General features: G+C 32.0%; 1 protein-coding gene across 1 annotated transcript; it reads left to right on the top strand.

Annotated features, from left to right (window-relative positions):
• The first annotated feature begins 7,828 nt into the window (after positions 1-7,828).
• On the top strand, positions 7,829-15,406 carry LOC147382713 (PPPDE putative thiol peptidase family protein). Its single transcript, XM_086428036.1, has 5 exons — positions 7,829-7,974; positions 10,388-10,459; positions 10,556-10,653; positions 13,615-13,931; positions 14,847-15,406. Exons 2-5 carry the CDS (start codon positions 10,451-10,453, stop codon positions 15,275-15,277), a joined length of 855 nt encoding a protein of 284 aa, XP_086284162.1. The 5' UTR covers positions 7,829-7,974; positions 10,388-10,450; the 3' UTR covers positions 15,278-15,406.
• Positions 15,407-26,062: the final 10,656 nt, after the last annotated feature.

Genomic DNA, 26,062 nt, shown 5'->3' with positions numbered 1-26,062 from the left:
TGAACCAAAGTTTGTCATGTCATTACCTGCAACCATGCCATATTTTTAGCCTATACTTCTATTCTTTACTTGCTTCTATATGTACCTTCTTCATTACCAGTTGGGGGCATCCACCTTTGTTGTCTTGGTTTCCGCTTCATTGCATTGTCTACAAATACAGTATTTGCAACATTGGCTTTGGATGCTTTTGTTTTGATTGCCCAAAGTTTCAACCTTCAGCTCCTTGTTTCCTTCTACATCCTAGCCAATTACTCATTCACTGTCTTTACTTGATACACTGGTCACAAGCTCATTAATCTAAGCACAAAGTTATTTCTTTCAAGATGTCCTTTACGTCCAGCTTCCTTAATTTAGATAGGGTCCCTCGACATAACTTCATAATATGGCTTGAGGACCATTAGGGCATAACCACCCCTTCACTTCCTCAATCTTCCTTACTTTAATCAATGCATTGATCACCTCATTAAAACTGACCAAGTTTGCTCTCTGCCCTGATTCCACCTTCTTCCCAAATGTAAAGAATACCACAATTTATACCGTTATCTTTGTCCATGCCACCACATTTAGGTATTTCAATATATTTCCAAAAGGCCAAACTCTCCAAAGAGCCTATTCATATGTCTAACATAAGTGAAACTTAAAAAAAAAAAAGTCAATTTGCAAGCATTGAAAAGAAACCAAAGTATAGGCATTGTATTATAAATTTGTGGGTGGTAACCATATAATGGTATTATACTATCATAGTGCAAAAAATATTTGAATTTTAGAATATAATGTATGATCAAATTTAGTAGTTTTATTTGCAATTAAAAAAATATTTTTAATTAAAAGATGGACCCTATCTCTTTTATTTTATGATTAAGAAGTTTTCTTTTCCCCTTTTCTCCCATTCTCTAATTAGTGGTTTTTTGCAGGTGGCAGCAGCAATGTGTGTAGGAATTGGCAGCTTTTCGACCCCTTCGAGTCATAGAATCTTGCCCAATTTGTAGGTTTGATACCTCGACTGCCTCACCCTCCTTTCTTACAGAACATAACTTGTGTTTACTGCCTTCAACTACACATAACAAAATCAGACATAATATGACAGACTAATAATGTAATTTTTCTCATTTGGAATGAAAATCGAATTAGGTAGATAATATAAAAGTTTGCCATAGAAAAAGAGAAAATTGTGAAAAAATAATTATTCAAAAATTTAACTGGCTAAAGAAATCTTTTACTCCATTTAATTTTTGCCCATAACCACTTTTTGTGTTATTAAAAGTGTACCTATGCACTTTCACTGTCTCAATCCATATTATTTGGGATTCATATATTTCCTGTGAGAAAAAAAAGGTTGTGTCCTTTGATAATTCGATGGACGATGTATTGTTTGTTGTGCAAATGTGGGCATGGTAATTAAATTGATGATAAAATATTATATTGCATATAGGCTTTCTGCATGTTAACATTTTTGTTAAGCGAACTCTTCTTACGAACCTTTTATTTTGCAAAGCTCATGCTTTTCGTGGGAAGTATTGAATTTCCATAAAAATATGAGGTATGTTGATTTATTTTCTAGCAATAGCGAAGTGATGCAAACAAATACTTGGGATAATCACATAATAGCCCACCTTGATTAAAAATTTCTCCTGCCATTCAAAATTGAGATGTCTATCTTTTTGTCTAATTGAAAAGCCATATAATATGGATTTGAGAAAATCATAATTGATTAATTGTGGCTTCATACATTACTTTAAAAAAAACCCATGAAAATTTGAAATTTTGAGCTAACATGATTGTGCACATCGGTAGTACTAATGAGCACTAAGTCAAATCAAGCCCCTAAATAAAAATTGTGCAATCGTATAATGTGTATGCGAACGTTGTATATTTTGTAGCAGTTGTATATTCATACAACTGCCACATATCTTTACTATGAGCTGCAAAGATATAGAAGTGCATGGTAGAAATTGGATTGTATTAACTAACTAAGTCTAAAAAATAATTTAGTGACTAACAGAAGCAAATGAATCAATTCAGTTTTGTGTTCTTAACTATTACAAAAGATGGAACTTTTAGGTAGGATCCTTCAATGAGGCAGGTAACAACTACCAGATGGAATGTTTTGGTAGTATCCTTCTATAAGGCTTGGTATAAGTGCCAGATGGAACTTTTTGGTAGGATCCTTCTACAAGTACTAGATGAAACTTTTAGGTGAATTAATTTCTTTTATGTTGCAACTTAGCCCACTCTATTTGAAATGCTTTTATTATTCGATTTGGTGTTGGTTAGAGTTTGGCTGGGTATTTTTTTGAAGGTTTATTACAAAATCGATGTATCTCCACCTTTACATGAAAAGGAGGTTTATTTTGAAGATGCTTCTCTTCGCTGTATAATGGAAAATAAGGAAATAAAAAAGATTCAAAGTCTTAGATGGGAAGGAAGATAACCTCCAAAATATCATTATCCAAATAACATAAAAAGAAACAAAATTTTAGTATGTATTACAAATAAACTTCCAATCATGAACTATGATTCTATTTTAACTCAACCCACTTCTACTCTCTTCTCCGATCTAAATTTGTTTTAACTCCAAATTACAAATAGACTTAAAAAAAACGTTGTTACTACTGAGCTTCATAATTTACTTTTCAATGTTGTTTTCTTTTAGCCTAAGGTAACTTGAAATGGTTAAAAACCAAAAAACAACGAATTCTCTTTGAATCAAAACTTGATAATGTTACCAATTTTCCTATCAAAAGAAAAGATTTACTTTTTTAATCTATCTTTCATATTTAAACGTCAGATCACATAATACTCCCATATGTAGCAACGGGTATACCCATTTTTAGTTTGAAGAAGACATTTCAACAACCTAATATCGATAAATGACTTCCTGTAAATTCAATTATCCCGATTTCTGCTTGTTAAGATAAGATGCAATCTTGTAACGTGCATATATATTATTAAAATGTATAAATAGAAGATTCAAGAAAGATTCCAAATGAGATTTGAAAATTGATGAAATAATTCAATTCTTAAAGACAGGGTTGGTGCCAAGAGGAACAAAATAAAAAAAAAACACCCATATTGTAAGATAGTGTATTGAAAGGTATAATCATTCTACATTTGATCAAACCCTTCTAGCAATGGAAAACAGGTATGGGTTATTGGATGCTTTAGTACAAAATGTTGAAGCTATGAAAATTGTGATCTCAAAGAACAAGGTTAGCTTGAAAGTGTTAAGAATTGAAGAAATTGTGATCTCAAAGGAAGATTACCACCTTACAGCTAAAGATGGGAACTTGCTATCAAATGAAAAATATTGGATAGAAATTTTTTTGGGGATTTTCCTCCATGAATATCAATATGTAGATATTGATATTTATAATTTTAAAAATAAAAATGATAATTCAACATAATATGAATATATATCCAAAAATTGTAATGATAATTTAATTTAAAATAAATATATATTCACGTGTAACACACGTGCACTTTACTAGTTCATTTAAAAGTTACACCATTTATATACAACATATATATTTTATACAACATATGTAAAAATTTAAAGATATACCTCAATTAAATGTATCTAGTCCCCTTCTTATCTAATCCAGTAGAAAGATGTCTAAGCTAATTATAAAATATAATAGTAGTCAATATAACAATAGTCTTCTGAACGTGATTTCGGATCTCATCCCTCAAGATGACTTCAGTCAAGAATGAACAGGATATCATCCAACGTGAATCATGCCAAAATTGTCTTGTTTGATAATTGAGATGACTCGGGCAATATTTTGAAAATATTGACTATTGTCTGTTGGTAAAACTTGACCAAGTCGATCGGATTTTTTTACATTTTTTTTTTATAATTTAACATTTATCATCTAAAGATGGTATTATGACTAAGCATCTTCTAATCCACTTTATTTATAATAAAAAAATATAATAATTTATACATAAATAAATTTATTTATATATACTTATACACCAAGTTAAATGGATTGATACAAAGACAATATGACTCCAACAAGTTTTAAAACCTTGATTCTGAATGAAGCAATTAAATAATTAATAAGATTCTCACAAAACTTGAAGATCTTTGTCTCTAAAGCATTATGGTCAATTTCTAGTGAGCTTAAGAAGTAGAATAGATGAGGAATAGAGGAAATAGGGAAGAAAAATAATGAAACGTTATGAAAGTGATAGATCTGAACTCCATACTCAACCAAGCAATCTGGGCAGAGAACACCAACAGATCTATCAGTTTTAGACTTCATTTATAAACATCCATGAGATTTATCAAGTTGAACATAAAAAAAAATAGAAGTAGAGCTTAAAAGTACATTAAATCTACCAAAACTATATAAGTAGAACGTGAAAATCAACATCATGTAACACAAGATGAGTCGATTATAATATCAGGTTTACTTTAGAGTTCAGATCGAGCAAGAAGTGTAGAAAACAAGTGTTAATTAACCGAGTTTCTAGATAAACTCTCTATACTTGGTTCAAAAAATCACATTCATCTCAAAATGAATTAGTAACACTAATGTAACACAAGATGGTTTTTTAGGATTTTTGAGAGAAACATACTTACATATGAGATTTGGAGTAATTTGATCGGTGGCACTAATAAGTGAGTTTCAGTTATTAGGATTTTTGACTTGAGCTCTGATTTCTTCTTCGATTTGAGCTTTGAGAGATTAAAAATCCATTGACAAAGTGAAAGAGATCGTTCGGTGAGTGAGATTGAGAGATTGTTCGGTGAGTGAGATTGCTCGTTGTTTTCGAATGTGATTGAATCAAACCGAAATGGGATTTGTGAGTTGTTGATTGAAATGGGAGTTCTTCTGTGCAGCAAAGCTCGTTTTCCCTGAGATGACTGAGAAAGGAAGTCTGTTTGATGTTTTAATTTTTTTTTGTTAAAAAAAAATTCGATGGTTTGTTGGGCGTAGGCTGTTGAATTTTTTTATTGGGCTTAAATGTAGGTTTTGGGCCTGTGAAAATAAATGTGAGACTTGAGCCGTCGAGTTTAACCCTATAATAATAACGAATTTTAGCTTTTTTGAGGTAGTAGTTGTAAAAGACAAAATTCTACGAACTTTGATTTTTTTTTTTTTTTTTTTTCAAAAGAAAATTATTTTTTACTATTGAACTTAGTTTACGGTTGTGTGACTTTATTTTTATCAATGATATTTTATTTTTGGTGGTGGAAATGAAACTTATTTTTTCAATAAAGATTAAAATTTTATTAAATAGGTTGGTTAGGTATATCTAAATATAAATGGGTTGAGTGTGGGTTCAAGTATTTGATATGATTATTAAATGGGTTAGATCTGGATTAGGTAAATTTTCATAATACCATTAACTCAACATGACACGACCCATCGTTACCCCTAACCATATCTTTTCTTTTTCTTTATTGCCCTTAGAGTCTCTTTTGTTTTTCCCCTTTTCGCCATTATATTTTTTTTTACATGATTAAGGCTCATTTTGAATTTTGAAAAAGAAAGAAATGATTTTTTCCTTTTGTAATAATAGAGAAGACAATGAAATGAAGAGGAAATAAATAAAATAAATATGAGAATTTTGAAGTTCAGAGTAATGGAAGAAGAAGAAGAAGAAGAAGAAGAAATGTTCGGTTATAAAATAAAATTGTGTAGACCCATATTGACTTTTTAGGAATTGTATTGATAAAGTAAATTTTAATTGTAGGATGCAATTAGTTATCAAAAACATCCACGACATCTATTTGGATTTTTAAAATTCAAATATCAACACGAATCTCAATAAAATCTAACGATGATAAATGATAATCATTACATCACATCGCATGTCAATCACATGAGTAAATGTGTGGGTAATGAATCCTTTTCCACAACTTTTTTTCGATAGCAAATTTATTAACAGCTATCAGGTTTACTTTAGAGTTCAGATCGAGCAAGAAGTGTAGAAAACAAGTGTTAATTAACCAAGTTTCTAGATTAAATCTCTATAGTTGGTTCAAAAAATCACATTTATCTTGAAATGAATTAGCAACACTAATGTAACATAAGATGGTTTTTTAGGGTTTTTAGGATTTTTGAGAGAAACAGACTTACATATGAGATTTGGAGTAGTTTGATCGGTGGCACTAATAAGTGAGTTTCAGTTATTAGGATTTTTGACTTGAGCTCTGATTTCTTCTTCGATTTGAGCTTTGAGAGATTAAAAATTCATTGACAAAGTGAAAGAGATCGTTCGGTGAGTGAGATTACGTATTGTTTTCGAATGTGATTGAACCAAACCGAAATGGGATTTGTGAGTTGTTGATTGAAATGGGAGTTCTTCTGTGCAGCAAAACTCGTTTTCCCTGAGATGGCTGAGAAGGGAAGTCTGTTTGATGTTTTAATTTTTTTTTGTTAAAAAAAAAAATTTCAATGGTTTGTTGGGCGTAGGCTGTCGAATTTTTTTATTGGGCTTAAATGTAGGTTTTGGGCATGTGAAAATAAATGTGAGACTTGAGCCATCGAGTTTAACCCTATAATAATAACGAATTTTAACTTTTTTGAGGTAGTAGTTGTAAAGGACAAAATTCTACGAACTTTGATTTTCTTTTTTTTTTTCAAAAGAAAATTATTTTTTACTATTAAACTTAGTTTATGGTTGTATGAATTTAATTTTAGTAATGATATTTCATTTTTGGTGGTGGAAATAAAATTTATTTTTTCAATAAAGGTTAAAATTTTATTGAATAGATTATATATGGGTTGGGTCAAGTATACCTAAATATAAATGGGTTGAGTGTGGGTTTAAGTTTTTGATACGATTATTAAATAGGTTGGATTTGGGTTGGATAAATTTTCATAATACCATTAACTCAACAAGACACGACCCATTGTTACCCCTAACCATATCTTTTCTTTTTCTTTATCGCCCTTAGAGTCTTTTTTGTTTTTCCCCTTTTAGCCAATATATATTTTTTTACATGATTAAGGCTCATTTTGAATTTTGAAAAAGAAAGAAATGATTTTTTTTCTTTTGTAATAATGGAGAAGATGATGAAATGAAGAGGAAATAAATAAAATAGATATGAGAATTTTGAAGTTCAAAGTAATGGAAGAAGAAGAAGAAGAAATGTTCGGTTATAAAATAAAATTGTGTAGACCCATATCGACTTTTTTGGAATTGTATTGATAAAGTAAGTTTTAATTGTAGGATGCAATTAGTTATCGAAAACATCCACGACATCTATTTGGATTTTTAAAATTCAAATATCAATACAAATCTCAATAAAATCTAACGATGATAGATGATAATCATTACATCACATCGCATGTCAATCACATGAGTAAATGTGTGGGTAATGAATCCTTTTCAACTACTTTTTTTCGATAGCAAATTTATTAACGTCACAAAGAGAACGGACTTTTACGATGAATAATAATGAAATAGTAAATATGAAAAGTGCAATAACGTATTTTTGGTAAATGTTGATAATTAGATAAATTGTCCTATAATTATGTTATAAAAGTCTTTGTCTAAAATATTCTATAATTTGGATTTTTCTAATCTCAAACAAGGCTTGATATAACACAGCGTCATACATACCGTTGAGATGGAAGAAAAGGACAGATTCATTCGCATGTGAGCATCTCTAGGAGATATCTTCACATCTGAGCTGTTAATTTGATGGGGATCCTCGAACGATGATCGTAGTGCAATTCATTGAAAAGTCAAACTCAGCTAACAGATTTATTGTACAGTCCACACGCAGCTAACATAATTTCTATGCTGGCTAGATCGTAGGCGTATTTTGACTACAACACCACGTGTCAAATTTATAGTGGTTAGTAGATTCTAGAAACCTTCTAGAGGAATCGTCTTTCTTGTCCGTCACTCTGGAGAATTTCTTTGGCCTATAAAATGGGTCAAATTCTTTTGCTTTTTCTTGTATTTTTGCAGAGAGAACGAAAGAAAAAATCCAGTTTTCTCGAATCATTTAAGGTGATTTCTTTTTACTAATTTTTATTTTTTGGTTTCTGTAATTTTGTTATAGATTTTTTCTCTTTATTCCGTAATGTGGATGTTTTCCTGCACTTTTTCCTTTGATGTTCTTCTATATCAGAAAATTTCTAGGGCAAAATTAGGGTTTAAACTCTTATTTCTCTCCGCATTTTTCTTTTGGTTATGGAATTTCAGTCGTTAAACTGTTGATTATGAGATTTGAGATGTAAATTTAATATTTTGTTTGTTGTTAATTAATTATGGATTGACTTTGGAGAAAGTTCTCGAATTCAATTACGATGCCTGTTTAATTTTTATTTATTTATTTAAATTTTGGTGTTTATTTGGGTAATGGGTATGTATTGTTCTCCTCAATAAATATAATTCTCATGTGTTGATTTTTCCTTCAATTACGAATCGATGCAATATGTTGTAACAATTGTGAGTTTACCAAAATTAGCTATGACCATCCTTTTTCCATGACAGATCTACAGATTTTGGAGGAACAAATTAAGAATTTTGACCTTATCAAAGTTTCCAAGAAAGAGATGGGTTATAAAAGTGTGTTAACTGTTAAATGACATTTCAAGGCGAGACCTCAATCTTGTATTGTGGGTTTCATGATGTATTTTAACAGAATGTGTTAAACTGTTAAACAGCATTTCAGTGCGGATCCCCAATCTAGTATAGTGGTTTTCATGATGTATTTTAAAAACAACATTTCAATGTGAAATCCCAATCTAGTATAGTGGGGTTCATAGCACATTTCAACAACTTACACCTCAGTATACTCAATCAACTTGTTGAATTAGATCTCACTAAAATAACCTACATTATCAATGAAGGGGAAAAAAGAATAAAATGTTTTTTTTTATTTTTTGATTAGAGTAGGGAAATAGGGGTTTTTTAAGCTGCCACCTTGGTGAGAAAAAAGTCTATGTGGTAAAGACACAGACCTGGGTTTAAAACACTGCATTTCAGTACCGATTGGAAAGGGTTTTGGGAATAGTTGTTCATTTCTATAAAACAACTTAACTCAAGAAAATATTTATAACAATATAATTTTATTTTTCTCTTTTGCAAAATGTAACTTGGAATGTCAATGCAGAATTCATCTTTTTAAGACAGTTTTCTTGGTCAACATGGAGAAATTGAACAATACATCTGATAAATGTCAATCTAGATTGACCATTTGGGCACCACCCCTGTACCCTACCATGGATTTTTCTTATTTCTTATGACGGTAGAGCTTACTTATCTCCATTGCATGGTTGAGGGAAATTGGACAGAAGACTGCCATATTGAGGGATTGAGGTGTTCCAACTGGTTGACCTCTTTCTACATACTACATACTACGTTTGCTAGGATGTGCAATAGTCCTGTTTTTGTAGGGCTGACTTTCGTGTGTTTGCTCTATTAAGTTTTGGGTGATTATGTACTCTTTAATTTAAAAAAGAATCAATGGTATGAGAAATGTTCAGCAACAAACATTTTGGCAAAACATTTTTCAAAACATGGGTTAGAGGTTTTGGAATGGGCTGATTTTTGGTGAGGCTGATCTCTACGGTGAGGAGATCATCCTCACCAAAAATCAGCCCATTCCAAAACTTCTAGCCCCAGTTTACAAGTTGAAAAATCGTGGACCGTCCATTTTTTGTAAACCATTTTTGATAGGGTTAAAAGTTTTGGAATGGGCTGAGTTTTGGTGATGATGATCTCCTCACCGTAGAGATCATCCTTACGAAAAATCAGCCCATTCCAAAACCTCTAACCCATGTTTTGAAAAATGTTTTGCCAAAATGTTTGTTGCTGAACATTTCCCATATATATATATATATATATATATATATATATATTAGATAGATAGATAGATATATGGGTAACTCTAATATTCATTCAAAATGGGAAAAGATGTTTTTACATTTAAGAATATTCACCAACACGTGTTATGCTGTAATATATAATTACAAAAGGATTTACCAATGTTCATGCCAGTTAAATAGGAGAAATAAAAGTAGTTCATTGCCATGTCTCGTCTACATCCGGAGTTGACTCATTCTCGTCATGTCATTGTGGTTTTAAAATCTTGTATAACATCTCATTTCGGTCCCCATTGATATTGAGTTGACTTGTCCAAGCCGTCTCATGTTGGACGATTCATATCTTTTAAATTATTATAGTTAAGTACTTATAAGATTTTATTCCAAATACAAGATTTGGGATAATTTAATTAATATTGAACAGTTGAATTTTGTAAATAAAAGGTTGGGATACATGGGAAATGTAGCAAGAAAAATTAGTAGTATTTTCTTTGAATATGTTTTGATATTATAAAAGAAATTGCATTTTCAAGCATCCACAAAATTTTCCTTTGTCACTAAAGCTAATGGTTTTCTATTTCTGGTTTAAATAGATTTGCTCCCGTCGTGCTTTCAAAATTTTCACCTAGCTTAATTTGTATTTTGGACATTCGGAGATGGCAGAGGTATGGAATTTCTCCTCTTTTGATGATTTTTGTTGTTTGTTGCACATTTAGTAACTCTTCTCTTTTTATCTCATATATACTCCAAATTTGTTGTAGGATGGTTACAAGGTTTCGTTGAACGTGTATGATCTAAGCCAAGGACTTGCTCGTCAGTTGTCTACAAGATTTTTAGGGAAAGCTATTGAAGGTATATGGTATGTGTTTCTTCACTCTGAGGAGCTATACAAAATGGCATTTCTATCCCGAAGAATGTGTTTTAAATCCTGATGGGGGTGAGGGTGGCTTATGCCTCAAGGGAGGCTTGGGTCTTGGCTACAATTCTTAAGCCTCAATTGTTTTTTAAGAGGCCTTTTTTCACCAAGTTGAGGCTTGAGGACTGAATCGTTGATTAGGTTGAAGCTGTGGTCGCACATGCTCTAAATAGTTGAATTTGGAGAAATTTTGTTACTCTTTACACTATTCCCGAATTATGTTTCATCTCTTTTCCTCCGCGTCAGAAACAACCCTACCAATATTATTACTCATTATTTTTCTGTAAAAAACCTTTCAATTTTTTATCTTCTGCCACAAACAACCCTTATAAAACAAACTTGAACAATATTTATTCTTGCATTTATGTTAATAAATCTATCATATACACAGTCATGGGAGTCTCTCATATCAGTTTTATAGGGAACCAAACTTTTGAAACTTGAGCTTGATGTCATAAGAATAAAGATTGCGAAGATTTAAATTGATGCACTTTGAGATGACTTACCAATTCGCTGCAATTGTCAACTTCTTTATCTTTAATAGACTACACTTTGTTTACTTGTTGCACCAGCCAATAAAGGGAGAATACCACATGAGCAATGTACATTGTTGGACTAGTTTTCCCTGTCAGTTTGACATCACTTGATAATTAGCTAGTGTTGCAAATTCTGCATTAAGGTGTGGATATAATGGTACATCATCAAATGGAAGAGCTATTGATAGGTGGACTTATTACAAAATTTTAATGTTGATATTGGGTATATGCTTTTTTCTTTTTTGGTAATCATTTATGTTGAATGAGATGTGCATTCCTTTGTTTACTGTTTGTTTACTGTTCCATAATACATTTATGGTGATATATGAAACAAAGTTAGAGGGGTTTTATTAAAAAAAAATTGAGGTTAAAGGGATAAAAGATGAAAAATAATAAAGAGGGTTAAAGGGGTGAAAGAGAAAATATACTAAATTTAGAGGGGGTGATGAGTAAAGGAAATAAATTGGGCTCCACATCAAGAGGTTTATCCCACAAAACTATAGCATGTGTGGGCCTTACGGTTGTGTTTTATTACATATATAAATTAAAGCGGCCTAAAGTTGCTGCTAGTAGACTCTTTAAAGAGTGAAACTTAGAAGCCATGTACCCCTATTTCTTCTGGAAATCCTCCTTATTAAAGATTTGTCATCATCATCATCATCATCTCAAAAGTCTTATCCAAAGTTTCAGTTAAATAACCATCGTCCTCTGTTCAATTATGTCTGAAACCATGTCTTCTGTTATTGCCAATATGTTTATGTTTGCTCTCACTAACTCAATCCTTGTCCTTTGAGGTCTTCGCCTCACTCTTCTAGAACCTTCAATAAGCACATATCTTCCAACTGGGTAATTATTAAAGACTCATTATCCCAAAACCCCACTAATTCAAAGAGTTAAATATTTCACATCACTTCTTTGATTCATTGGTGAATGCTTAAAATGACACTCTTGTAAACTTGTTGCTCTTGGAAAGACTTCAATAATTAGACATGGGAAAATGTACCAAACCATTTCTTTTCCTAAATTCAATAATTAATATCCTTCGTTTGTTCTCTATCATGCTTATAAAGGAAAGCTGCATCTTTTTCGCAAGGAAACTTCTCAATATCCTAAGTTCTCTAACTAGCCCCAAGGAGTAGCTCTAATTTTATATTACTTCTTTGATTCATTAATGAATGTCTAAAGCGGAAAATCTTGCAAAGATGCAGCTCTTGGAATGACTTTCAAACTAGAAATAAATCTCAAAGACAGAAAACCTACAAGTACATGCATGCAGCTTATCAGAAAAGCAATCCAATAAATTATCCTCCCTTGGATAGGCTCCAACTAGACAGAGATCTTAAAAAAGAATAAAACTGCAAGTGCTTGTAAAAAGTTATGCTATTTATCAGGAAAACAATGCAATTAAATGCTCCCTGGAATCCATTGCTTCAACAATTGGGAATGCCAACATCTTTTCTGTCTTGGCATATTTCGGCGTAATGTTTGTGATAAGTGTCGATCTGTATACATTGATTCAAAGTTTTTTCTGTCTTGGCATATTTCTGCGTATGTTTTAGTTTTCACCGAGAAACTAATGAAACACTCTCCCCGAAACATTGAATGTTTCAGAAATGTTTCAGATTGTTTCGTAATGTATCAGTCAAGACGGTCTTGGTTTTTTCTGACTGAAACATTGCCCTGCAATGGGATCTTACATTGTGACATATACAACTTCTTCCTCTTGTTTCGATTTGGGCATATTTGAGCTGGTTAATTGTGGACTCCATTATCAACTGGCAAAATGTCTACATTAAAGTTCAAACTTTGTGTGATACCTAGAGTTGTAAAAAGGAGACCTTGTTTAAGTATATGCATCAATGCTCTCGAACAAAATAGGGTCCAGCATGGAAACTAGTTTGGGGTGTTTGCACAAGCTACTATTTGGATGTTAGAAGCAGGTTTCTTTTCTAGTAGCGGGATTAATCAATTTTATGAAACTGGTGTTATTGCCTCAATAACTGCTAGAGCAATTCAATTCAAATCCAATTGACTGGAAATTAGAATTATGAAAATTATAAAAAATGTTTAAAAAAAATCATAATAATTTCCTCATTCAATACATTGGATTTAGGAATCATTGTCAAATCCTTATTTAAAACATTTGGGGATTTCGGAAGCATTTTACCAATTTGTCAGTAGGGTTGGTCTGGTAAAATTGAGTTCTCTTTGTTGGCAGTGATGGTTTATTTATTTTTTAATTTTAATTTTTATGGTGTACCTTTCTTTTTTTTCTTCTGTTTTTTTGTTTGTTTGTTTTTTATATTTTTATGTACCTTTCTTCTGTTTTTTTGGGTATCGATGTTTGTGTTGATGGATGCTGAAACAGGCACACAGGAGTAGTAGTGTATGGGAATGAATACTACTTTGGAGGAGGCATCCAACATGCCTCTGTTGGAAAGACACCATATGGAAATCCAATCCGAGTAGTGGATCTGGGTGTCACACATGTACCAAAGGAGCTTTTCGAGGAATATTTGCAGGAGATCAGTCCCCGATACACTGCTGAAACTTACAGCTTGCTCAGTCACAATTGCAACAACTTCAGCAATGAAGTTACTCAATTTCTAGTTGGAAACAGCATTCCTGACTATATTCTTCAGCTCCCAAATGAAGTCCTTAATAGCCCAATGGGTTCCCTGATATGTGAGTCCTTTTTCCCATTACATGGTTTGATTAAATCTCTTCCTTTCTCCTTTGACATGTTTTTCTTCTGAATTTTTTACTGCAATATTATTAAAAAATATCTTATTATCAGTGGTGTTGTCCCCATTTCAACTGCCACTATCATATGTTCGTTATTTAGAATTGAGGTGCCATACTAATATCTGAAGATACTATTATTATTTATGGTTGCATTACTATACCAAGCGAAATGAATGTTAGAAGTGCTGCCCTAACTATGCTGTCAGATGGAAAATGCTTAAGGAGATCATCCTCACAATCAAGCCATTCTAAAACTTCTAACCCCATCAAAATTGGTTTACAAATTAACAGGAAAAGTCGATGGTCCACAATTCTTCAACTTGTAAACAAACCACTTTTGATGGGGTATACACTCCTTAGATAAGGGCAAGCGATAAACAAATGTGTTGTATGTATTTTTTTATTTTTTATTATTTATTACTTCAGTTTAAAAAAATCACAATTCTTCAACTTGTAAACAAACCACTTTTGATGGGGTATACACTCCTTTAGATAAGGGCAAGCGATAAACAAATGTGTCATATGTATTTATTTTTTATTAATTCAGTTTAAAAAAATCAGGCAAGTCTTGTAACCAATGTTTTAATAACTGAACTTGATTGGCCCGAAAATTGTCAAACTGGTCGTGGAACCTGTGGTTCAATTTGGCTGGGCCGACTTAAATTTATTACAAAAATAAAATAAAATAGAAATATGTATTCCTCCCTAAATTATCTTCATTTGTATTGATAAAAAAAAAGATAATATTGACAGAAAACCGAATAGATTACAATATCTGGTTGAATAACTGGTTGGGTCTGGTTTTCAAAACATTGATTGTAACTTAATCTTTTATCTTCAACGGTGGTGGTGCAGTGCCCATGATACAGCAACTTGAAACAACATTGAGAGCAGGTGCTGTTCCCCAAGTTCCTCAGTTCAGGCCTTCTTCCATGGCCCAGCCCATGTCCACACCTGTCAATAACTACTCCAACAAATCCACAAGTAACGGCCCCAACATGGCAGTATCCAGGGAAACAAAAATAAGCAAAGATGAGGGTCTAACGAAATCTGATGACACATCATCATCGGGCATAAAATCCGGTGGAGGGGCACCCAAGAAGATGGTCAATGGAGTTGCAGGAGACCCTCTTGGAGATGCACGGACTAAGGTTCAGGAAGAGATAAGCAGCGAGTTTGCAGCGATCATGGCAACTGGAACACTGCGAGCAAGCGAGGCAGCAGCTCTCGCTACCAGGAGAGTGATGGAAAGATATGGACAGATGAACGTGGCCACTAACGGATGAAAAAAAAAAAGTTCTTTTCTTCTTAAACCAAAAATATTATTTCCCTTCTTTTATGGATGGGCTGTAATTCCATTGGAATTTTACCTGATTTGAACATAATTCTATTCTATCTAGAACAACATATTTCCATGTGATGTTGTCTTTATATCAAAACTATATGCCCTCAATTTATCAAGCAAAGCAGGTTATAGTCACGGCCTACAATAGCTACGTTCAGAAAAATAATATCAAGAACCTAATATTATACTGTTTTTTTTTTTGTTTTTTTGTTTTTTTTATGGGTTGGATTGATGCATTAAAATTTTGTGAATCAGTTTAACAACAATCATAAAGGGTGGATTATGGATGCATGAATGAAATGGAAGGGGAAACTTTATTCTGAACCTAAGTTTTCTCATATTCGTATGAATTAAACCAATGCACCAAAAATAATTGGGAGTGATAATGGTGTGGAAAGTCGAACCCATATTACATATCTGTGTGTTTCTCAGTTGGTGTCCTTGGTTGTCCACTCTGTGTAGGCTTTCACTATGGGGGCTCTAGGTTGCCCATTTTCACAAACATCTCCAATGTCCAATTTCTCATGTTTTTCACTATGATAACATTCTTTTTGGGCTCTTAGATAAACTCTTTCCGGAAGTCGCTCCTCCCTAGGTTTGAAGCTGAGAAGTGTTGGTTCTTATAATTGATGCAAATCCAATCATGTGCCAGAAGCACCTATGTCAATGATGCAAAAAGTTGAGCTCGTATGTCCTTGGGATTGTAACACAAACTTACATAGCACAGATTATGTTTTCCTTGAGGGAAAGCGTGGGTTGTAATCCCCTCTCTTATTGAGGCTACATTTACGTGTGGGCACACTATTATAATTTGAAATGATACGAATCCAATCAATACACCAAAAATACCTACATCATAATGATCCGAAAAGTTTTCATCTCTTTGGGATTTGTAGCACAAATAGGGGGTCCATTGGTTATAATCCTTCTTGATTATGACAATGCGTAGGTGTGGATGATCATTTCTGCAAAAGTACTAGATTGTGACACATGGCATTATAATAAACCGAATCCAAAACGTAGCAACATATTCCGAGTAAGACGTGGTGACGAGTCCAATCAGTAGAAAAAGTAAATGAGCCGAGTTTGGAGATAAGCAATTACCTGAGACTGAGGAAGGAAAATGAGAACAACTCAACCTCGGAATCAGAGATAACAAACTGAATACAACACAAGATCCAAATTTAAAAATATCCAGGATTCGGTTCAAATACTGTCTACTGGATATCCGATGACATCTGAACTCCCGCGGAGGGGGGGGGGGGGTAACTGTGGATGATCATTTTTACGAGTGTACTAGATTGCGACATGTAGAACAATAATAATCTGAATCCAAATTCTGAGATAGATGTGATGTCGAGTCAAATCAATAGAAAAAGTAAATGAGCCGAGTTTGAAGATAAGCAAATACCCGAGATTGAGGAAGGAAAATCAAAATAACTCAACCTTGGGTCTCGAAACCAAAGATAACAAATAATATACAGTACACGATCCGAATTTAAAAATATCTGGGATTCGTTTGAAATACTATCTGTTGGATATCCGATAAATCAGGGATTATCCTAGATTGGGGGGAGATTGTTGCTAATTTGACTCAATGAATGTAGACGTGATCCATAATAAGATACATTCCAATTATGGTCCCATTTCTGAATTAGAAGGAAGATGATGTCATTAAGAAAATAGAGGGGCTAGGGTTTCACCTTTATAAATACAAAAGGCAAAGACATTAAGAGGTATGCTTTTCTCCTATATTGAAACTCTGATCAATTTTGTATTTAATTTAACTTGGACATCGGAGAGATTATGTTGAGGGCATACTTAAGAGTAGGAAGATTCAAATCTGAGACAGTGACGAGAATCTTGAGGTAATGCAAGAAATTACATCTACAATTTGACACCGTTCATGGGAAATGATACAAAGAGAAATGACTGACATGGCGAGAATAAGGTGAGAAGGAACTAGTGAGGCTCACTCGCATATCCCAAGGTCGTATGATTACATTGCCTCAAATATTATAGTTGGGGATGCATGTCGTCCTGAGTGTTATCCCGCCCAAACCATTGGACAATTTTTCTAAGCCCAATGCATACAATTAAGACTTTCCAACATTCTTAGAAAGTCACATTCTTCATTTTTATGTAGTTATCTTGCAATATCTTCAAACATTTGGTGATCTCAAGTATTCTTCCCCAAATACCTTTATAACTTCCCTACAAAATTTTCATATCTATAATTGTATTGGACTCACCAATTTTTACGTATTCATCAATGGAATTTGCTAGTGTTATATATATATGCCAACATTTAAAATACAATTGTTATTTTTTGTAAACTAGACAATTCAAGTCTACCAACATCATCCTTCTTCTGCATGAAGTATTCATCATGATCTTTTACTTTGTTGATAACATGAAAGAATAGACTTCGATGCATTCAAAATCATTTACAAAAAAGACTTTCCCTATATGTGGAATTCTCAGGAAAATAATCATTCCATAGTCGAGAATTACTTTCCTCCCTTCCATAGTGTATTGCGATATCTCTAGAAATTTAACATTTATGTTTCGATTTGTCATCTTGTTCAAGAGTTTGAGCAATGATGGTAGTCTTGGAAGCATGTAAATGAACTAATAGTGCTCGTTCTTCCTTTCATTTTTGCGTTTCTACTGCATAATTTGATAAGCACGTTGAAAAGTTATCTTCATTAGAACTTGAAGATGATAAATGAGATGGCCCCTCTCTAGAACTCATTATTTAAAATGACTTAGATACACAGTAAATTAGGGTAAATTAGAGTGTATGGTGTGTTACGTTATATAAAAGAAAAATGAGATAGAAATATGTGAATGATTTTAAAAAAAATACAAATTTTAATTTATAATCACAAATCCTTAGATTTAAAAGGTATAATAAATCTCAATCATCGGATTGAGTACATGTACTAACACTATCCAATGTACTCTCACAAATCATGTACATCAATCAATAACAAACATTCTCTTTCTACACCAACCATTGGATTTAAAATATATAATTAATCACAACCATTAGATTGTATACTTATACTAACACTCTATTCAATGCATTTATCTCAAGTCTTATCTATTAACAACCAATTCTTCTAGTCAAAACCAACCCTTAGATCAAAAGATATAATAAATCTCAATCATTGGATTGACTACCTGTACTAACATTCTATCCAATTCAATATCACAAATTTTACCCATCCATCAATAATAAATATTCTCGTTCAACACCATTCATTGGATTTAAAAATTAGAATTAATCCTAATCATTAGATTGTATATTTATAATAACACTCTATTCAATAAACTTATCTTAGGATTTGTCTATTAACCACCAATCCTCTCATTCAATACCAACCCTTAGATAAAAAATATAACAAATCTCAACCATTGAATTGAATACATGTACTAACACTTTATCCAATGTATTCACAAATCTTGTCCATCCATCAATAACAAATATTCTCTTTCTACACCAACCATTGATTTTAAAAAGTAGAGTTAATTCCAACCATTAGATTGTATATTTGTACTGACCATTGAAGGAAAAATAAAATTTATCTTAACCATTGGATTTACTAATATATTATGCAATAATATTTTTATTTATAAATTATGCCTTTTTTTTTCTTTCTTTCTGGAATCATACTTTCTCATCTTATTCTAGAATCATAACTCTTTCTCTTCTATTCTCACAACATGTCTTCAAGCGTGAATTTTTTGATTGGACATACTTTCAATAAAAAACTAGGGACTCATGGTAGATCATTCTCAATTGAGGAAGATCAAATTTTATGCACTGCATGGTTTGGAATTTCTCAAGATCCTATATCCGGAGCGAATGCATTTATTAAATCTTCGAGAGTCGTAAACTTAACTATTGTAATGAATCTTGAATACCGAAATATGTCGTATGTGTATAATTACGTGAGAAATTAACAAATTTCAAGGATGCATTCGTCAAGTAGAAAGTTATTATCAAGCGGTACAAGTTAGATATTGTAGGTACTTTTATTTTGAAATTATGATAATTGAATAATGATATGTTGTCTAGTAAAAATTGACTTTTTTCTGTTTTATTTGCTGTTGACAAATGCTAGAATATTATTTGCAGAGAGAGGGATCAAATTTTATGCACTGCATGGTTTGGAATTTCTCAAGATCCTATATCCGGAGCTAATAAAAAAAAGATAAGTTATGGGAATGCATTTATTAAATCTTCGAGAGTCGTAAACTTAACTATTGTAATGAATCTTGAATACCGAAATCCCTTTTATGTTGTATGTGTATAATTACGTGAGAAATTAACAAATTTCAAGGATGCATTCGTCAAGTAGAAAGTTATTATCAAGCGGTACTTCCAAGTTAGATATTGTAGGTACTTTTATTTTGAAATTATGATAATTGAATAATGATATGTTGTCTAGTTTTTTTTTATTTTAAAAATTGACTTTTTTCTGTTTTATTTGCTGTTGACAAATGCTAGAATATTATTTGCACGAGATCTATTTGAACAGAGGGCTCTTATTGGATTATATATGGCTCATCCTTAAGGATGCTGAAAAATGGGTTGATGCCAATCCAAAACGAAATTGATTTGAACATTTTAAAGGGTTTCAGACAGGGACTCATGTATCCAATTCTTCGAGAACGCCAGCATCTATTGATTTGAATGTAAATGAAGAGGAGTCTTTGCCATTAGAAGTAGACAGGATTCGTCTGGTCTCCTTATGTGAAGAAAAAAAGGAAAAAAGTTAGCAATTGAAAATATTCAGGCCCTTTACATGTATGTTTGAGGAAATCGTCAGATCATTGAAAGTTTGAAAAAATGAGAAACAAAAAGGGATGAGCGGTTACACATATGAATAAATTCATGATGATAAAAGCTGAAAATGAACATATGAATATTTTCACAGTTAGAAACTCGAAATTATACACACACACACACAAAAAAAAAAAGACTCGTGATTTACAAGAGGGTGGATCATCAACTGCATTTAATCTCTCCAATTTTAATAATTTTAATCATTTCAAAGTGGATACGGAGGAGATGACTTGCCATCTTATTAATGATAATTTACCACCTTGGTTATTTATAAATAACCAAGAAAATGTAATTATGATGTTTGCTGACTTACCATTTTTTTATTTAGTATTTAGCATATATCTTTCCAAGAAGATATAGTATGAAGTTTGTTTTCATTTATAATAGGAGAAAACTTTAATCTTTTTTGTTTCTCAAGTTTAATGTAATTATCTTTTTAACCTGCATTTGCTAAACATTTTTTTTCTTAAATTATTTATCACGATGCTAATTAAAGAGTAAAACACACCCTTCAAACTTGACAAAGGTTTAGGTTCAAGTTATTACCTCAAGATTGCAAAGCATTATATCACATTTAAACTACATAAGTTTCTTTATTTTATTTATTTTTTATTTTTATTTTGGGGGGGGGGGGGGGGGTGTTAGGATTTAAAATGAGCCTAATCATAATTTTAAACAATTATCTAATTTGTTGGAACAAGTGTTATAATGTTTCGTAATGTTGAGATTATAATTTGAGGCAAACCTTTGTAATGTTCGGAGAGTGTGTTTATTTTTTATTAGGGTGTGATAAATAATTTAATAAATTGGAGTGCAATAAGTCAAAGTTGGCGTGCCAACAAAAATTCTATTTTTTTTTCACTTAATTGGAGTGCCAATAGCAACATTAATTTGTTTTTTATACTTTTAAATATGTTTGAATAGTGTTTTAAAGTTATGAATAGTGATTTAAAGGCGGAACCCCTTAGAGTAACAAAGAGGCTTGGAGCCTTTTATTTTGATGGAGATGCCAATTTGAAGACTTTTTTAAAGCTCTCAGTTGGAATTGCACTAAGTGTTCAAATTTGATGGGTTACCATCTATTATTTTGTTATGAACTTCTAGTACCACATTAGATGAGGAAGCAACTCTCATGCAATAGAGAAATCAATCTAAGAACAATAAATGAAGAAAAATAAATCAAGATGCAATCAGAACAAAACACAGAGATTTTTCTATGGTTCCTTCAAGATTGAGGTACGCACACGGATCACATCGATTCTACTATGAAGAGAAAATTTGTAGTTACAAATTACACGCTTCGACTAAATATCTATATATATATAGGGAGCCGTTCGACATCAGCTTCTTTATCAAACCTTTTACCCTACAAAAGGGAGTCGTTCGATCAGGAGCAATTCAACAGATGAGATGCCTTCAAAATAAATAAAAAAACGTGTTCACTTATAGATTTTAGAAAATTGTTACGACTTCCCTGCAAGTTTATCAATAATAAAAATGACCTCCCTTTTGCGTTTTGACTAAAACCCGCAATACTGTTTTCTCAAAACTCTTCTTCTCTTATTCGCTCTCTACAGCTCTTTCTATCGAAGCTGTTTATCAAACGCTCGCTCTCTCTCTCTCTCTCTCTCTCTCTCTCTCTCTCTCTCTCTCTTATTCTCCTACTCTCAGGACTAAACTCTGATCACCCTTTTCTTCTTCACGGCCTCATGATTGAACCTAATCACTCACGAATCACGGCAACTCTCTCTCGAAGCTCTCTTTCAAACTTTCTCTCAAATCCTTCTTCTTCTTCATTTTTTCCTCTTTTTTGACCTCTCTCTCTCTTCTTCTCACAACTCCCACTCAAATCCTTCTTCTTATTCATTTTCTCCTCTTTCTCGATCTCTCTCTCTCTCGGATTTCACTCAATTAAAATCCTTTCCTCTCCTCTCTCTTTTGGCTTCTTTCTATTAAGAAACCCTCTCCTTTCTCTTTCAACCTCTATTTATCAAGAAACCCTTCCCTTCTTTCTCTCAGTTTTTTTCTTCAAAAAGAAACCCTATCTTCTCAATCTCTCTCTCCTTATCGCAACTTTCTTTTAGATTTCTCTCATTTGAAATCGCTACAATGACTAAACCAATAAACACACAAAGAGTTATAATTCTCTTTAGAACTCTCATTCTCTTATCGAGTGAGTTAAAGGTAATTTCTTCCACTATTTCACTCTCTATTTGTTAGTGTATGTTTGGTAATACTTCTGAAGTATGAATGGAGATGGTCCACCTTTAAAATTCAGACTTTAGAAATTTTATTTCTATTTGTTTTGGTTCAAATTTTAGATTTTAGAACAAAAATTCAGAAGTTTTGAACCAGCAATGGAGGGATGCTGGACAAAACTTCCGAAATCTGATTTTTTTATTCCTAAAATACCTTCTTCAAAACCCTGATTTCTATCACTTATCATTTCTTTATACGAATCTTAAAACTTTTATTTTTAACTTTTCTACCTCTCATTCATCTACAACTGTGTTGTCAAAGTCTCTATCCCTTTCTCTCGTTTCGTGTTTGAAAACCCTATATTTTTATATAAACCCTAAAATCCTATATTTTTCAATTACAAAATGAATGATTGATTTTTTTTAGTATTACCTTGTTAGAATATAATTTCTCCAAGTGTGAATTCACATTGAAAATAATAATTTTGGGGTGTTTGATATGTTAGAAATCGAAATTAAATGTGTGGATGGTTCCATTATGCATAACATGTTATATTTTTCGGTTAACAATTTATTAGAATTACAAAAGGGTAATATTGTCAAAATGGTCATTATGTTTTAAAATTCTATTTGTAACCAGAAGCTTTTAAAAATGATAAACAAACAACTTTTCTATAATAAGATTTCAGATTTCAAAAAACAGACTTGAGACTTCAAACTTCAGATTTCAAAAGTGTTACCAAATATACCTTTAGAGTTATTTCATTCGTTAAGGATTTTTTAGCCATTGTACATTGAGGAAACCTTGACCTTTACTTATCAATCCTAAACAAGAACCCTAACTTGTCACTGGAATGTCGACTTTGAAAACCATCAAGTATTAATTTTGTTTTTTATATCAATGAACTGCTAAATTTATAAAATCATTTATCTTTGAATTAGAAAGGGATTTTTTGCACTTTAATTGTGGAAACATTTTTGTTTCCAATTTTAAATATCACTAGATGTTCTTTGGAATTGTATGTTTGACAGTGAATAGGAAATTATGAAAATTATAAGCAAATATATTCTATTAAATTTGAATTATACCTTAAGGACCTTAACGTTTGACTATCAACAAGAAAGATTAAATTATTACAATGGATGCGATTGCCATTGACAAGTGTGGGAAAGCGCTATTGGTGAAATTATGGGATCTTCATTGAGAATCCAAGTAGATAGTGGGGAACGTGTTGATTGCGAGAGTCTTATAAAACTGTTGAAAAGTTGAAGGTACCATATGTGGGGATGATCTTCAATTCAATTGAAGAAGGATTTTCCATTCGGATTTAAACAACTTCTAAGTCTCGACGATGTTCAAATAAGATAACTAGAATGATATGTTTACACACATGAAAGAAAATATAAGACGATAGAAAAAGATGTTGAAACATCAATTATGAATGAAAGCGAGAATAAGATAATTAAAAAAAGTTCTTCAACTGTTAAACATGGATGTAAGGCTATGATGCGTATTATAAATGATTACAAATAGACGGCAAAATGGAAAGTGTCAATTTTCGATGTTAGCCATAATCACAAGGCAATCACACCATCGAAGAGAATGAAGATGAGATCAAACTGTTGTATGCTTAGAATAAATAAGGATCTAGTGGAAAGATTTAGAAGAAACAATATTTAAATCACTAAAGTGCAAACCATTCTTGGTGGAAATCTAATTGACTTTGATGGTAGGGACTATTATAACCACTTGAAGAATGTTAGGCATAGGGAATTGGAGGTAGGGGATACACAATCAGTATTAAATTATTTAATAACAAAACAGGTTGGAAATCTACAATTCTTTTATGCAATACAATGCGATGATGAAATAAGGGTAACCAATTTTTTTTAGGTGGATGCAAGGTCAAGATTATCGTATGAATATTTTGGTGATGTGGTGACATTTAACATGACTTATCGGACAAATAAATATGATATGTTGTTCACTCCATTTACTAGAATAAACTACCACTTTAAATCTATACAATTTGGGTGCGCTCTTTTACAAGATGAGACATATGTGACATTTTTATGGTTATTAGAGACTTGATTCAAGGTTATGGGAGAATGTCATCCAATATTGATGATCACCAACCAGGATTTGGTAATGAAGAATGTGATTGCCAAAGTTTTTCCCAACATACATCATCACCTTTGCATTTGGCACATCATGAAGACGTTTCTTGAGAAGTTGGCTCATAAATACCTTAAAATTTGTGATTTCAAAAGTAAATTAAAGAGATGTATTTGGTGGACATACATAGGAGAAGAGTTTGAAAAGAATTGGAAAAACTTGATTATGGAGCATGAATTGTAAGGAAATGAATGTCTTAAACAATTATTTCATTTGAAGGAGTCTTGGGTGCCTGTTTATAATCAGAGTTTTTTTTTGCTAGCATGAATACTAATGATCGTAGTAAGAGCATTAATGCATTCTTTGATGGGTTCATTACATGGAAGACAAATCTAAGATAATTATAATCAAGTATGAGGAAACATTGAAAAAACTTGTTACAAGTGAGAGTGATGAAGATTTTAAATCAGAACACAACTTTCGATGTGTCAAGAATGACGAGTTACTTCTCAAACATGCAATAGTGTATACTAAAAGTATTTTTGAAAAACTCAAGGAAGAATGGCTCCAAGTAAATCGATTTAAAGTTGAAGAAATGAGAATTGACAATGGATTTCATACGTATTGGATGACAATTAAGTTTCGTAAGCTTGAGGAGTTTGTGTTGAAGTTAAATTTGGATACTTACAAAAGTGCATGTGAATGTAAGAAATTTGAGTTTATTGGAATAATATGTCGACATTTTCTAAAGGTGTTTCTCCATCTTGACATTGATAGTATACCGTCACACTTCATTCTTGAAAGATAGAGGAAATGGGCAAACAAATTTAAGGTGGTGGATTCACAAGTAATGATTGATGAGAAAGAACTGTCAATTGCATTGAGATTTGACAATATATGTCAACAAGTTAGTATATTGGCTAGTTTTGCATCACCTTCAATAAAGACATATAAAATCTTAACAAATACTTTAAATGAACTATCCAAACAAATTTTCGAAGTTCGATACGATGAAATGTTAGAACATAAATCTGTAGTTGATGCATTCTCAACTTTAGAAATAAAATGCAGTAATAACCTATCATAGTTATTACTTTTAGTCTCGAATATCTCACAAAGAAAAGGTAGGAAGAAAGATGAGAAGGGCAAAGGAAATGTTGAATGTACTGGCAGATTAAAAAATATTATCGAGTTGAGCTAACAGAAGAATAAACGAAAGTATATATCATGTAAAGCATTCAGACACAACAAACGAATATGTCCTATAAATCCATATAAAAAGTGGATATGTTCTATAATTTAAGGTAAATGAAATTTTCTTTGTAAGAAAAAATATTATTTTAAAACATTTATATTGTACAAAGTCATATTTCTCATTTTTCATTTTTAACAGATAGTGATGATATGCAAGAATTGGGTTAGGACATGGAAAGTGATTGAGGCATCTCTATTGAGTTAGACACTTGGATTGGTATCAATGAGCTTCTGATATTCAAGCTTACAATGTACTCTTTTATTTTGAATACATGTATGAAGAATTTGTTTCCTTTTTGTAGT

Source organism: Akebia trifoliata, chromosome 16 (assembly GCF_017979445.1).
Source record: "Akebia trifoliata isolate Shusen 1 chromosome 16, ASM1797944v1, whole genome shotgun sequence".
In the NCBI taxonomy this organism is placed as follows: Eukaryota; Viridiplantae; Streptophyta; class Magnoliopsida; order Ranunculales; family Lardizabalaceae; genus Akebia; species Akebia trifoliata.
This window is presented reverse-complemented; position numbering and strand designations above follow the sequence as displayed.